Below are 16,335 nucleotides of genomic sequence, written 5' to 3'. Positions count from 1 at the left end.
CCCACCCCAATTAACCGAATCTAGAAGCTCCCTTCCAGAAAATCATCTCTGCGGTGATTTTCCGATTTTATGGATTTTATGTATGAGAGTGACCACCACAGCAGGGAACCCTCCCTGGTTGGTGCAGCCCATTCTGCAGACGGAGGCATCCAGGAAATAATCCTCCCAGTCAACTAGTGGCTGTTGGACACTGGGAGATGAATACCCCTCTTCCCTTTAGCCATGGAGATTCCATGCTGGGTCCTGAGGAGGGACTCACCCAGCTCTCTGCTCAGAAACATGTCTCCCAGCTTCTGGGAGTTCCTTTTAAGTAGCTGCCACCTTCGGCTTGTTTGTGCTTTGATGTAATGAGCTTCTTCTCCCTGGTACATCGCTCATGGTCAGGACAAGGGTCTAGACTCACCGGGCCCTCATGAGATGGTGCTGAGGGACTGTTCAGATGTTGCAGGGAAGTGTTAGAGTCTAGACTAGACTGTTTCCCAGGCCACAGCCACAGCCCCACAGCCATCAGTGAGTTTCTAAGCCTGGGTGCCTCGACCCCAAGAGAATCACAGGAAGTCCACAGATCTCAGGTTGCCAGAATCCCTAAGACATGGGGGAGTGGGGAGGTGATGGAGATGCCTCCTCCTCCACAAGAATTCCCATCTTCTCACCTCCCTTGCCACTGGCTGGGGAGTCAGAGACAAACTGACTACTAAATCTTCCACCTTCCTCTGAGATCTAGAAGAAATGAGCCCACTCTGATTCGTGGGTCTGAACTATGCTTAGAACCCCTTCCACGTTGTCTGCCTGTCTATCCGTGGGGCTCAGCTCTCCTTACAGCCCTACTGTACTGTCATCTGTCTGTCTGTCTGTCTTCTCTTGGCATTAATAACTCTGCTAATAAACTTCTTATTCAAAAAGGCAATCTGCCTCAGTGTTGCCCTTGGCCCCCACAGGACAGAACTTTCAGAGATTAAGGACTAAAGGCAGCAGCCTAAAGATTGACACAAAAAAGCCACTGGCAGAGAAAGACTGGACCCCCTTCCACACGTGGGCTACAAGCGACAAACAGAGCATGCCTAAGAAAAGCCAGAGTGGGGGTGGCAGCTGTGCAATGACCTGGAAAGGACCATGAGCTCTTTAGGGCTTTCCCACTCCCGTGAGTGCTTCCCCTTTCTTAATCGACTCTCCCGAGGGAGACCAGTTCCCTCTTCTTCCCCCAGCGTACTCTTGAGGAGGGTGGGGAATGAGAAATATGTAGATAAAAGTATAGAGGAGAGAGACAGTTTTATAAACATGAGATAGCCTCAGGAGGGCCTGGGTCAAAACTCACCAGCCCCTTCTGTCTCTACTACTTTTAAAGGAATGCCAAGGGGTGGCACAACCAATTGTAGACCACCCGAGACACCTGGTGATCATGCATGTGGTCAAGCCGTCCTCTAATGCAGCCGTGCTGTGTAAAGCGAGCTCAGCTCTCACTAGGAAACCTTTGTGAGCTCCCACACTCTCCTCTGCTCCTCCTAACCACATGTCCAGTTCTTTGCCTTGGGTTACAAGAGCCTTACTGCTTCAGGGGTTGCTGGTGTGAAATCCTATAGAAGCTGGGGCTTGCAGCCAAGAGGTGCTCTCTAGCACTTGTTCCTGCTCTGCACAGACTCACACGGGGGGGACCTCTCCCACCTGCCCCTTCTGCCTGCTTTTCCCAGATTTCTACAGCGGGAGTGGAGTGAGCTGCACCCTCTGTGCTGCTCTAGGGGGTGTTAGCTGAATTTATTAGTGGCATAAAGACACACATACTGGCCAGCAGCTACCCGAAGAGCCAACACTTTTAAGAAGGCTAAACATGAGAGGCCAGTGCAGATCCTCCTCAGCAACCCAGCACCGAGGCCAGGAGACAAGAGGATCCTGACAGGGAATTGTCCCCTGACCTTTGTTGGTGTAAAAAGCACAATTCTCATCTAAAGAAGAATAAGAAATAGCTCATTCTGGAGCCAAACGTGAATAAATGGCCTGGGAACACACATTCAGTTTTCCCTGGAGTCTATCTTCTACCATGGAAATGGCTACATAAGTCTCATTAGTTACATAACAAAGTCATAAGTCAAAGTATTTGCCAAATACGTTTGTGGGGGCCATGGGTGGGTAGGTCACAGAAAATCAGGGAAACCTCACTGAAGATTTCAGGTGCCATGTGGTGATGTCCTTGGCTTTTGGGATGATGGCAGTGAGTGATCTGCTAACAATACACTGTAAGGTTTGATAGTCACCACCGTGTTCGGTCAGACACAGGGGTGGGCAGTGGACAACATATAAAGAGACTAAAAATTGCCCAACATAATTTGGCTCTGGTCTGAGACATTTTTTAAAATAATTTATTTATTTAACTTTATTTTTTGTGCCTTGGTGTGAAGGTGTCAGATCCCCTGGAACTGGACAGTTACAGACAGCTGTGAGCTGCCATGTGGGTGCTGGGAATTGAACCCTGGTCCTCTGGAAGAGCAGTCAGTGCTTTTAATCGATGGGCCATCTCTCCATCCCTGGTCTGGAACATTTTAATTCTCCATAATTTCAAAGTTCTGTCATTTGACCTTGTAGAGTCTTTAATAAGAGGTACAGCCCCCGTATCTCACTCTCTTTTTATGTCTTCCCTTTCCTTCTGGGAGCTTCCATCCATACGACAAACAGGCCCATGCTTGCTTGGCCAGTGGCTAGGCCAAGACCACAACACCCACATGGTTCTTTGGGAGTCCCCAGTACTACTAGTCCCCGAGCACCACTGCACCCCCAGACTTCCCCATGCTGCTGGCATTCATCCAAGCACCCCCAAACTTCCTTCCATCTTCCCAGAGGTCCACTGAGGTGATGGGAATGGCAGATTCAGAGGCAGTTCTGGTTCCCTGGGCCTCCCTGCCACCTTGTCCATGATGGCTACCTATCTCTCACTTCATGCTACCTTTCTTAATGCATTTCCTCCCAGGTTTTACAGAACACAGCTCCTCTGGAGGCTTGGCTCCTGTTTTCTCAGATATAACAAACTGTTATTTTCGTAATGCCTCCTACCTGGAGCGTGATTCATGGCTCCCATCACCATGATATCCTTTTCTTATTCCTGGAGGTAACTTTGTGTCAGCTCCTTTCTGAACCAACCCACCTACTTGTGGTGGTACCGTGTTCCCCAAAATATTGTGCACCCTAATAAATTTATCTGGGGTCAGAGAATAGACAGCCACTAGATACAGAGGCTAGAAAATGGTGGCACTCACACCTTTAATCCTAGCATTCCAGAGGCAGAAATCCCTCTGGATCTCTGTGAGTTCAAGGCCACATTGGAAACAGCCAAGCGTGATGACACTCGCATTTAATCCCAAGAAATGAGCCTTTAATCCCAGGGAGTGATGGCAAAAACAGAAAGATATATTGCTTTTTTTGGGGGGGGGGGGTTCAAGACAGGGTTTCTCTGTGTAGCTTTGTGCCTTTTCTGGAACTCGCTTTGGAGACCAGACTGGCCTCAAACTCTCGGAGGTCCACCTGGCTCTGCCTCCCGAGTGCTGGGATTAAAGGCGTGTGCCACCGCCCAGCACAGAAAGATAAGTAAGGTGTGAAGACCAGAAACTAGAAGCATTTGGCTGTTTAGGCTTTGAGCAGCACAGTTCAGCTGAGATTCATTTGGATGAGGACTCAGAAGCTTGCAGTCCGAGGAAACAAGACCAGCTGAGGAACTGGCGAGGTGAGGAAGCTGTGGCTTGTTCTGCTTCTCTGACATTCCAGCATTCACCCCAATAACTGGCCTTAGGTTTGTTTTTACTAACAAGACTCATTAAGATTCATGCTACACCCACCGGTCCTCTTTCCTCTGTGTCTAAAGGCACTTACCAGGTGCACACAAACCAGCTCTCATAAAAGTAAAAACTACTCATTTGAATTTCTTTTAGTGGGTGTGTATACATATGTGCATATATGTGCACACGTGTGGATGTATGTATGTACATGCATAAGGAGCTGGAGGACAACTTAGGGTGCCATTCTTAAGGAATTGTCCTCCTTTCTAAAAACCTTTTTACAATTACCTATTTACTGGGGGAAAGGGGCCAGCACATGCCAAAGTAGGTCACAGACTTACCCACTGAGCCATCCCATTCCCACCAACATACAAACCTTCTTCTTTACTGACCCAGGGTCTGGCATTGTCTTCTAAGTGGCCATGAAACCTTGACAGTCTAACTAACAAGCCACAGGGGTCTACCCATCTGTACCTCCCTAGGGATTGTAAATACTCATCACCATGTTTCACTTTTTTTTTTTAAACAAAGGTTTTGGGGCTTGAACTTGGGTACTTGTGTTCCCACAGCAAGCGGTTTACTGGCCGGTCACCTCTCCGCTCCTGGAGGATTTTACTTCTGAATGCTTCACTCTTTTGGAAGATCTGCACACGCCATTCACCTCATTAGGATCTTTCTCACGGCTGTGTATCTTCACTCCACCAAGGAAATATTTCTCTTCCGTTCACTTACTGATGGCCACATGGGATTTCCCAACACGGGACCGTGCTAAATAAAGCTAGACAGCTTTTTGTTTTCCCCTTAAGATTGTGTGATGTCCTTTGAATCAAATGTGCTCCGTGGAAACAAACTAGGATTTTTTTCCTGGGATTTTGAAACATTTTCATTGCAGCAGAGTAGCTGGGTGAAGTAACATACCATTACATGGCCCTGTTTTCAAAGAATCACTTCCAGCAGCAAGTTTAGAATTGTGTATCACCACCCCCAACAGATATGTGACAAAACCTAAGGGTCCCCTACTGTATCTGTGCCAGAGCAGAGACCAGGTTGGAGTCCCAGGAGCAACTGTGCCAGCTCACACCACAGCTGAGTCCTTAACGCATGCCCTGTACAATGCATTCAGACTCCAGCTGAAAGATGTGCTGTCAGCCCCATCCTCCATATCCCCAACCCTGTGACCTTTAGAAACAGAAATTCATTTAGAAACAGAAATTCATCATCCTTAGGACAGTTTTCTTTTTAAATGTTTTATTAGAATATATTAATTATACACAATAGTGGGCCTTTGTACATATGTAAATAATGCATTTTGTGTTTGTGTCCTGGAACTCACTCTGTAGACCAGGCTGGCCTCAAGCTCACAGAGATCCTCCTGCCTCTGCTTCCTGATGAAATTAACGGTGTTCAACCCACACCCTGCTATGTAACACATTTTGATTGCATTCCCCCCCTTACCTTCCCCTGTCCCCTCCCAACTCTTGCAGATCCTCTTGTTTCCTCCTGTTCACACTTATGTACTTTTCTGTATAACACAATGAGCAGGGATTATTTGCAAAACACGTGTGAGGAGTTGCTTATAGGAACTTGGGCACCTAACCAATGGCTATACCATCTCCAGCTGCCTGTAAACCCTCAGGGAGAGAAGGGCACTGTGAGCCCCTCCCCCTGGCAACCACTAACTGCCTATCAATCCTCAGGGAGGGAGGGGCACTGTGAGCCCCTCCTATCATTTTCTTGCTCTACCACTTCTGACTGTGAGACCTTGGGTCCATTACCTGCCATGTTGCTCCTCAAAATGACCTGACTGTGGTCATTTTGGTGGGTCAGACCAGTTAAATGAATGAAAATACAAAGCACTTTAGAAAAGGCCTTCATTCATGTGTATTGCTCCACTACTCACAGAAGCAAGGAGATGGAATCGGCCTAAATGCCCATCGACAGATGAATGCATAATGAAAATGTACTTTATATACACAGTGAAATATATATATATTTCAGCTATAAGAAATGAAATTTGCAGGATAATGCATGGGTCTGGAGTTATTAAAGTTACTCAGACTCAGGAACACAAATACTGCATGTCCTCTCACACCTGTAAATATCAACATTTAATGTGCATATGTGGCTATGAGTGTGGTATAAACTATGAAACTGGAAATAAGACCAGGAGAGGAGAGAAAGAGGTACTGAGGACTTATGAGAACTAGAGCATGTGACTTGAAATCAGGGAAGGGCGTGGGGAAGAAGGGGTGGGAGGGGAGGAGGGTGGGGAAGAAGGGGTTGGGGGAGGAGGGGTAGGGAAGGAGGGACTGGGAAAGGAGGGTGGGGAAGAAGTGGTGGAGGGGAGGAGGGTAAGGAAGGAGTGTGAGGGGAAGAGGGTGGAGAAGAAGGGGTCGGGGGAGGAGGGGTAGGGGAGGAGAGAATGGGGAAGAAGGGGTGAGGGGAGGAGGGAGTGGGGGAGAAGAGGTGGAGGGTGGAGAAGGAGGGGTGGGGGGAGGAGGGACTGGGAAAGGAGGGTGGGGAAGAAGGGGTGAGGGAAGGAGGGAGTGGGAAGGAGGGGTGGGGAGGGAGGGTGGGAGGACCAATAAAAGCTAATTGTGTTTCAAAATATCATAATGAATCCTAATAATTTATATGTTATTGTTATTACATTTATTTAGCTTTGGGAGGTTGGAGGACACTTTATGGAAGTTGGTTCTCTCCTTCCACCATATGGGTCTCTGCAATTGAACACACATCATCAGACCCCTTTACCCACTGAGCCATCTTGCTGATACACTAATGAAATACAGTGATGAGTCAGCCCAGCTCCCCAGTCAGCAGAAATCACCATGATTTACGGCACCAGCATAGCCTGGGGTCAGAGGGCACAGTTTTCCGAGATGTCTGGGTACTTTGCAAACCCCATCTTTGCCACTGATTAAGAAGAAAGCAAAGGGAACTTTAGGACTAGAAAGAAGTCTCCGTAAAGGAAAAAAGTGCTTGTCTCAGAAGCATGAAATCCTGAATTCAGTTCCCAAAACCACATTGGAAAAAAAAAAAAAAAAAAGTCAGATGTGGTGACACTGGTTTGTAATCCTAGCATTCAGGAGGAAGAGACCAGCAGATTCCTGGGACTCGCCAGCTTCCTATCTAGTGAGTTCCAAGCCAGTAAGAGATTGTTCATACAACTGACTGGGAAGCTGGGGCTGAGTCACCATGGTACTTCACTCTGTGTGTGTGTGTGTGTGTGTGTGTGTGTGTGTGTGTGTGTGTGTGTATCCATGAGGATGCAGTAAAATGTTGGTGACGAAGAGACATTTTCTCCAGTGGTGTAGCCACTGCTAAGATTTCCCATGCTCCTGTAATAAACCCTCACCATTGCTTCTTCTGTAAGCAAACCCCAATGAAGCTCTGGGATGGACACACACACACACACACACACACACACACACACACACACACACACACACACACAAATTGCCACAAAAGTATAAGGGGAGTGGGAAGAGGGAGGGGATGGGCAGGAAAGGAAAAAAGAAAGTAACAGGTGAATATGATCCAAATACGTTGTGGGCTGTGCTTAGATGGAAAGGGATCCTTGCAGTCATGAGCCAAGGAATACCACAAAGTCACTGTAAGTGTAGCGGCTTACAGCCCTGCTCCAGGGAAAGGTTTACCCAACGTAACAACTCTGCTCCGGCAGCCAAGCTGTTACAGTTCTGCTTGGGTGCCCTGAGTGTAACAACTCTGCTCTACTCAGGGAAGGTTTCCCCAGCAAAAGTGTTAGAGTTCTACTTGCTCAAATGGGTTCCAGCTCTGACAAAAATTGTTACTTCTCTGCTCTACTCCACTCCGGCAAAAGGAGGTCGTCCATCACCCAACAAACCTCATTCAAGAGATTTATTGAGAAGGAAGAACCCAGGAGGAGGGTGGCTGCCTCTATGGTGAGATGGCAGCAGATGGAACAGGTACGGAGTTTATACAGAGATCCTTGGAGGGGCGGAGCTTTTCGGAGTGGCTTGGGATTGGTGGGTTTTTGTGCTCACAGATTGATGGGATTCTGCACTCAGAGACTTCAGGGGTTGGTGAGACTTCAATCCCTGTTCCCAAGTCAGGATCAGGGTGTTTTTCTTTGGCCCTTTTCACCCTACATATATAAGGGGGTGGTTGGAAAGAGGGAGGGCATGGGCAGGAAGGAGAAAAGAGAAAGAAACAAGTTAATATAATCAAACTATATTGTGGGCTGGAAATGGCTCAGCAGTTAAGAGCATGTAGTGTTCTTACAGACGACCTGAGCAGGGTTCTCGGTACCCATGTCAGATGGCTCGAAATGACCTGTAACTCCAGCTCCAGGGGAATCTGAGACCTCTGGCCTCAGTTACCTGCACTTAATGCACACACACACACACACACTTAAAAATAAAACAAATCTTTTGAAAATACATTGTGTACATAGATGCAAATATTCTAATGAAACTTGCTATGTGATATTTGCATATGCTGATAAAACATTTTTAAAAGATTTATTTTTAATTTTTACTTATGTGTATATGTGTGTCTGTGTGTATGCCTCTTGAATGCAATGCCTTGTGAGGTCAGAAGAGGGCGTCAGATCCCCTGGACCTGTAGTTACAGGCCGTTATGAGCTGCCTGACATGGGTGCTGGGAACAGAAGTCTAGAAAAGCAGCAGCACTCTTAACTGCTGAGCTGTCTCTCTAGCCCCCATTAAAAATACTTTTTAAAAGATGGATAGTAGACACCAATCTGAGTGCAGGGGAAGGCTAGTTCAAGCACCCTCCCACCACTGCTATGAGTCTTAGCTGGGGACAATCTTATGAGTTCCTGGGGTTTTCCCTGGCTGCAGCTTTCTCCCCACCCCTTGATGATACACTGTCAAGACATCTCTTTCATTGCTCTCCCTCCCCGTCTCTCCCCCATGTTTCCACCTCCCCTCCCCTCCCCTCTTCTCCCCCGTCTCAGTTTACCCAGGAGATCTTAACCCTTTCCCATGTGTGTCCCTCTCGGTGTCCTCCTCTTTATCTAGCTTCTAGGGGTGAGGTCCATCCCCAACATGGTATGACAGCCTGTGTTACTACCAAGGGAGGCCTTACCCTCTATGAGGAGGGGATAAGGGTGGGAGGGAGGCAGGTGGGGGAGGGGAGCAGGAGAAGAGGAGGGAGGGGAACAGGGGTTGGTATGTAAAAAGAAAGAAAAAAAATTTTAAGAGACAGGGTTTCTCTGTGTAGCTTTGCGCCTTTCCTGGAACTCACTCTGTAGCCCAGGCTGGCCTTGAACTCACAGAGATCTGCCTGGCTCAGAAAAAAAAGTAATAAAAAATTATATATAAAAAAGATGGATAGTAGTTGAAGAATTGTATCCAAAGTTGTCATCTGGCCTCCATATGGTGTGCACATACATCAAATTCATGCACACACATGTGCACTCACATGCATCCACACACGAGCATGTATACACACACAAATTTAAAATAAAGAAATTTTACATTACAAGTTATTATCTCTATGGAAATCATCCTACAGCTTTGCCATACCATAAGTGAACCAGATCTTTTTGCTATGGAGGCCAGAACACACCCTCTCTGAAGTTCTTGGAACTTGAGGCACCTGCTACGTTGTGTCAAAGTCTTTCCCCTCCTCTACCCTCTTCCGGTGCTGGAACCCAGTTCCTCCTTCCTCTTCCTAAGAAAGAGTAGCTGCAAGGCTTAAGGCAACGTAGGAGGCAGATAAAAGCTGCTGTTCCAAGCAGTGCTGGGCACCAAGGAGCAGCGATGACTGTGAGCCTCTCCAGGGAAGAGAGGGTGCCGCAGATGGGCTGTCTGGGTAAGACTAGAAGTCTGGGAGCTTGGGGAGGTAACTTGGACGAGGGTCAGCTCAGGTCTCTGCATACCCAGGCTCTGTCCGATGCTCTGCCCACTTAGGTAAGAAACAGCTAGTAATAGCTGAGAACTGGTGCTGACAGATAATTGCTTTGGGTTCCTACCAACTCTAGGGTTCAATAGTTTCCCAGGTAGAGCAGGGTCATGGGATGAGGAGTACATACCTCCCAGCAGAAATTTGGTCCTGGGAGGTAAAGACTGAGGATCTAGATCCCGCCCCTGGAACCTGGGGAGACAGAGGTTGATTCTCTGGACTCTTGAGTCCTGAGAAGGTGAAGGGTTGGGACTAAACACCTGGATCCTGGGGTGGGACTGGAGCTGCAGATCTGGACAGTGGGGTCCTGAGAAGGTGCAGGTTATGGACGTGGACCTCTAATCAGAAACTGACTTCAGGACTTCTTCCTGGGGAGGTGGAGCTAAGGGTCTGGCCTTGGACCTGAAGAGGCAATGTCTTGGTTCCCTGGGCCAGACAGTAGAGCATCCATCCACCCTTCTCCCTGCAGGATTTCTGGACCGAGGTCACATTCCTCTGGTCCTGCAGCTGCTGTTGCTCATTCTCTTTGCTGGACTCCTGGTGGCCATCGTCATCCAAGGTCAGGATCATCTCGGAGATTTGGGGGTCTCTTGGGTGACCTTTCAGCTTAGGCCTCCAGGTCTAACAAAAGAAGGTGCTGGCAGTAGCCTGGGTCCTTCAGCAGCTGCTAGCAGCTTCTTGGGGTCCCTCCACTTTTACTTCAGTGGGGGAGGAAATAGAAGCAGCAGAGGGTTCATGGGTATCAGCAGGCCTTATCTTTACATGAGATAAAATAGCACACTGGGTATCAAATACGGTGTCTGTGCGATCCATGGTACACAGTAGGTGTTTAATAACTTCAATCTATCTCTCTCTCTTTTTTATTTTTTTTTCTGTCAAGTTTCCAAGATCCCCAGCTCTGAGGAAATGCAGTGGGAACAGACAAAGCAGGAGAAAATGTACCAGGACCTGAGCCAGCTGAAGTCTGAAGTTGGTGAGTGAGCAAGAACAAAGTGTCCTGGGACAGAGAGGGCCTTCACATGGGGCCATTTATTTCAGCCACTGGTCATCTCTGAGCTTCCACTTCCTTATCTGTGAATTGGGAATAGTGATAAAAAATGAGAAAGATGTGGTGGGCATGGGAGCCATGTACACAGTAGGCACTCAATTAAACCATCCTCTGTCATCTATGAAAAGGTGGGTCCAGATACCCTGGATTCTCTTGGAATGGAGAATGGGCTTAGGAAGTGGAGAGAGGGGAATGGCTTGACCAGGCACTGTGTTAAGGGAGGATCCTCATTCTGGAGGTCTTGAAGCTGGGCAAACATAGGAACAAAAAGATTCAAATATGGGTCCAACCTGGTCTACCTTCACCAACAGATAGCCTCTGTCGCCTCTGCCCTTGGGACTGGACATTCTTCAGTGGAAACTGTTACTTCTTCTCCAAGTCCCAACGAGACTGGCACAACTCCATCACTGCCTGCCAGGAAATGGGGGCCCAGCTGGTCATCGTCAGGAGTCATGAGGAGCAGGTGTGACTGGCTAACTGTTCTGGTGCTTTCTTCTGGATACTGGCAAACAAGGGCAGAGATGGTTGTTCGTATGGTGTCTCCTAGAAAATGGGCTGCTTGCTCTCCTAGGAAAGGGTGGAAAGAAGAGTATGAACAGGTGTTCTCAGGCACCTTTCAAAGGCATACACCCGTCCTCAACATGGATGAACGCTGTGGGGAGCATTGAAAAGGAAAGTGAGTGTGCTGGCCAGTGCTAACAGCTTGTCTGACAGGGGCTTTTAAAAATCCTTATGAGTTATGTTTACAGTTTCCTTGGTGTAAATATTCTCACAAGGGTTGGTTTCATTTGGCCGATGAGGTGTCACTCAATGAAGACCTGAAAAGATGTCACCATGTGCACGATCCCCAGTCACAAACTGATGCAATCTGGCTCCAGGATGGTAAAACTGGCCTGGAGTAAATATATGTGGACATATTCAGAACATATAAGACAGAAAAACATATAGTGCCATCAAGTGCATGTGATGGGTGGCCAGCTGTGCACACTACTACCATCGTAAGTCTGATCAAATCTGCCCACAGGACACAGGTATGCAGATGATTCAGAACCCGTGAGAACACCAGGCTGAGGATGGAGCTCAACTAGAAGGGTGTTTGCCTAATGTGCATGAACCCTGGACTCAATCCTCAGAGTCACATAAGCCAGGTGGTAATGCACACCTGTCATCCCAGGCCTCGGGAGGCAGAGGCAGGAGGATCACGAGTTTAAGGCCATCCTCAGCTACATGAGTTTTAGGCCATGAAACCTGTGACAAAGAAATGAACTGCTGAGAACATATGGGGGCTCCCGACCTGGTGTACTAGAACTATGGAAGGGGTAAAAGATTCCAAGCAGCCTGGAAGAGGGACCAGGACTTAACCCGTGTACAGGAACTGGCTGTTTGGAGCCTGTTCCCTAGGGAGGGATACTATGCTCAGCCTTGATGTAGGAGGGAGGGCTTGGTCCCGCCCCACCTTGGTAGGCCAGTCTGTGTTGACTCCCCAAGGGAGGAGTGGGGGGGGGGGTGAGAGGGAAGTAGGGGGAATGGGAGAAGGGGAGGGAGGGGGAACTGTGGTTGGTATGTAAAATGAATAAATGAATAAATAAATAAATAATATTCCAAGCAGACCCTGCTGCCAAGAGATTGGGGAGCACATTAGCTCTTCCATAGCTGTGACAAACTATCTGAGAACAGCCCCAGGAAGGAAAATTCTATCTCTGAGTTCAGAGGCTTCAGTCCACGGTCAGCCGGATCCATTGCTGTGGCAAGGCAGAAATATAGTATGAAGGCATAGCAGAAGAAAGCTTTCTACCCCATGGCAGCTAGGAGCAGAAAGACAGAGAGAAGGGACCAGGGATAAGACTCTCCTCCAAAGACACTACCACTGTGGCCTAACCCCCCCCCCCCCCCCCCCCCCCGTCTAAGCCACACTTGCCATTTTCCATAGCCTCCAAATAATGCTGTCAAACACTGAATCCAGCCCACCTCTCCCTGAGGATTGATAGGCAGTTACCAGGGAAAGAATGGGAGAATACCGAGGCCCCATGCCTCCCAATAAGCAGTTACCAGTGGCTGAGGGACGGAGAGACACTCTCTTCAGGGTGTAGCAAGGTGCCCCTCTCCTGTAGGGAGCCCTAACTAAAATGATTGATTTACCAAAAATACAAATGTTTTTCAATCTATTGATGAACATGAGGCCTTGGGTTAGGAGATGCAAGCTGGGGAAACGGGGGAATGCTACCTACCACCTGACTCTTTCTCCCCCCCAACCCCCTCCCCCAGCGCTTCCTGCAGCAAACTTCCAAGAAAAATGGCTACACCTGGATGGGGCTGTCAGACCTAAACAAGGAAGGTGCATGGTACTGGCTGGATGGCTCACCTCTGTCAGACAGGTAGTCCCGGGAAAGGGAACACCCTGAGCCGGTGGGGGTGGGTGGGAGGGGAGGGATGTATCTGACTTGTACTGCCCTTCCAGTTCCCACACACACACTCTCCCACCACGTCCTCTGACCCTCTAGGCATAAGAGTCTAGAACATTTGCTGATGGAGAAAGAAGGGCATGATGTTCAGACAAGACAGAAGCTGCTTAAGTTCCACCATGAGTGCTGAAGGAGGAGTTTGTAGCCTGTGTGGGTAGGCCACATGTATAATCATAGATCACTTGATAAGTAAGGTCACCAGGCCACGAATTACAACATTTAAAGGGTAGAATGTTGGACTGCGGAGACGGCTCAGTTGTCAACTGCTTGGAGCACAAGCATGAGGAAGGACCGAGTTTGACCTCTAGAATTCATATCTGTTTGTTTTTAAGGAGCTAAACATGGTGATGTGTGCTTGTAATCCCAACTCCGGGGAGGCAGAGAAAGGTGAATTGCTGGGACTCATGGGTCAACCAGCCTAGTCTGGTGGTTCCAAGCCAGTAGGAGACCCTGTCTCAGACAAAAGGGTAGATTGCTCCTGAGGACTCCTGAAGAAAGACACCTGAGGTTCACCTCTGACCTACACAGACACATACACACACATCACATACTTATGCATATATACATACATACACTCACATCACACACGTACATATGCATACATGCACGTACATGGACACACAGAGACACATCACACATGCATGCACTCATGCATGTATACACATTCCACACATGCATGTATCCATCATACATACATATGCACACACACATGAAAAGATAGCATGTTATACTCACAGATCCTCCTAAGAGAAGGAACATTCATCACATGTGGGGAAGGACCAAGGCTAGCGGGGATGCAGAGGGAAGAGGAGCTATAGGTAAGGGCCTGTATTAGATGTCAAGGGAAGGAGTACCAAGGCTGGGTAAGTGGACTTAGATGTAGGTAACATGGTGGTGAGTTCTAGAGTGTAGACATTGTCCCTGGTTGCTCAGTATTTAGCCCTGGACTTTATGAGCCCAGTATAGGTGATGACTGGGTATGTGAAGTTTACATCATATATTTGTATCTTATAGCTGTGTGCTCTGTGAGGACAACTCTTCCCAAGCATGGAAAACAAGCATAAAGTTCAAAGTAACCTAAGAATATCACAAGGTCTAGTACAGGGAGGGCATGTCTGCCACACATGTGGAAGGAATCTATGAAAGCACCCAGTTTCCAGGAGCTATGAAGCAGGGTTCATAGAGTGCAGGTGACATTGTGGAAGCAGTCCTTTCTCCTATGTTGTAAAAAATATCAGGTGGCTTAGAAGCAAAAACTCATCTCCGATCTTTAGTTCAATTCCACCAACCAACACGTCTGTTTTTATGCTAGTACCTAGCTGTCTTTGTTGTTACATCTCTGTAGTGTGCCTTGGAATGAAGAGAGCTGATGCCTCCAGCAGCAATTTCAATGTTCAGGATTGTTTTGACAGTGCTTTTGTGCTTCCATATGAAATTTAAGACTTTCGTCTCCACGAAGAATTGTGTTGGCATGTTGGTGGGGATCACACTAAATCTGGAGGTTGCTTTTGGTATGGTGTCCATTTTCACAATGGCCTCCTGAGCGTGGGAGGTCTCTTTATCATTTGATGTCTTCTTCAATTTCTTCTGGGTTTTTAAGGTTTTCATTGTAGAAGTCTTTAACTCCCTTGGTTAGGTTTATTCCAAGATATTTTTAGACTACTGTGAATGGATTGTTTCCCTGATTTCTTTCTCAGCGAAACATGTTTTCTTATACAAGTTGTATTTCATATATAGGAGTGCTGCTGGTTTTCTCATGTGTGTTTTTATAATTGTGAATGGTCATTGCAGCCTTGAGAAGTATTGGAATAAAGGACAGCCCAACAACATTGGGGGACAAGACTGTGTGGAATTCAGAAATGATGGCTGGAATGATGCCAAATGTGAAGAAATGAAATTATGGATCTGCAAAAAATCTGCAACTACCTGTTCCAACAAGTGATGGCCAACCCCTCTCGGCAGCTTCCGCAGCCTAAACATCCCTGTTGGGCAGCAGACTTGTGCTTTCCAGGTCTCTTTCCCTGCCTATGGGTGTGGAGATCTTAGTATTACCTCTGGGATGTATGGTCTCCTTTGTTAGTTACTACCCTGCTGGACCACTGATGGCCTTCCTTTGATGTCTCCAAACTCCAGCTGGTGTAGTTTTGGTTCTGCCATTGAGTTTAATTACATTAAAGTTGTGTGGGATACACTAAAGGGCTGGGTGTGTTCCATTCATCTTCCTCATCTTCCTTGTTGAGCTTAGATGGTCTACATAACCCTATCATTATAATATACATTATATTAGTAAATTGCCACATGTTTGCGTTCACAGAGAAGCTGGTTCTGGAATTAAGTCACCCTCTGTCTTAGTTAAGATTTCTATTGCTGTGAAGAGACACCATACCCATGGCAACTCTTATAAAGGAAAACAATTAATTTGGGCTGGCTTACAGTTTCAGAAGTTTAGTCCATTATTGTCATGGTAGGAAGCATGGCAGTGTGCAGGCAGACATGGTGCTGGAGAAGGAGCTGAGAGTTCTACATCTTGATCCTCAGGCAGTGGAAGAGAACTGGTTCAAAGTCCACCCCCTAGTACCACACCTCCTCCAACAAAGCCACACCTCCTAACAGTGCCACTCTCTATGGACCAAGTATTCAAACACATAAGTCTCTGGGGGCCATTCCTATTCAAACAACCACACCCTGTAACACCACTTCAGACTAAGGCGTGTTTGCCTCAAAGTGTCCTTCAAAGACCCTTGTCTGGGGTTGGGCAGCCTCCACCTACCTTCATGACAGGGAGGAAAAAGATCAGCAAGACAGCTTAAGAGTAAACGCGCTGCATCCTTGAGAACAGAGAGAGGGTGAACACTAACAATAGCTGTTACTCTTGTTTACCCTGTGATGTGAAAGAGTCTGCAGCTGGACAGAGAAGCCAGAAGTTCACCCAAGGGCAGTTCAGCAGTGGAGAGACAGCTCACTCAGTAAGAAACTCTAGCTGCCTGCCTCAACTTCCCCAGTTAGTTTCTGATGGCTTTTGGGAGCACTCAAATTTGACAAGTCATCTCGATCTGGGGGTTTTGTTTGTTTTGTTTTTGTTGTTATTTTGAAAGCCTTGCCTGAGGGGAAACTTTGCTCTTCTGGAAACCCAGTGGGGAGCTCCAGCTGG

General features: G+C 47.5%; 1 protein-coding gene across 1 annotated transcript; it reads left to right on the top strand.

The window, feature by feature from the left end:
- Positions 1-9,532: 9,532 nt before the first annotated feature.
- LOC118569136 (CD209 antigen-like protein E) lies at positions 9,533-15,296 on the top strand. Its single transcript, XM_036166863.1, has 6 exons — positions 9,533-9,584; positions 10,144-10,233; positions 10,555-10,647; positions 11,034-11,185; positions 12,988-13,097; positions 14,976-15,296. Exons 1-6 carry the CDS (start codon positions 9,533-9,535, stop codon positions 15,124-15,126), a joined length of 648 nt encoding a protein of 215 aa, XP_036022756.1. The 3' UTR covers positions 15,127-15,296.
- Positions 15,297-16,335: the final 1,039 nt, after the last annotated feature.

The sequence above is a fragment of the Onychomys torridus genome, chromosome 17, assembly GCF_903995425.1.
Source record: "Onychomys torridus chromosome 17, mOncTor1.1, whole genome shotgun sequence".
Classification (NCBI taxonomy): domain Eukaryota; kingdom Metazoa; phylum Chordata; class Mammalia; order Rodentia; family Cricetidae; genus Onychomys; species Onychomys torridus.
The sequence above is the reverse complement of the archived record's forward strand: the minus strand, read 5'-3'. Positions and strand labels throughout refer to the sequence as shown.

What these genes read in the sequence shown, in the direction of transcription:
- LOC118569136 (XM_036166863.1), top strand. Translation starts at nt 9,533, where the DNA reads ATGACTGTGAGCCTCTCCAGGGAAGAGAGGGTGCCGCAGATGGGCTGT. An exon ending in CCAGCTGAAGTCTGAAGTTG is followed by an intron (nt 10,648 to 11,033) that starts GTGAGTGAGCAA and finishes CTTCACCAACAG; the next exon opens with ATAGCCTCTGTCGCCTCTGC. An exon ending in TCAGGAGTCATGAGGAGCAG is followed by an intron (nt 11,186 to 12,987) that starts GTGTGACTGGCT and finishes CCCCTCCCCCAG; the next exon opens with CGCTTCCTGCAGCAAACTTC.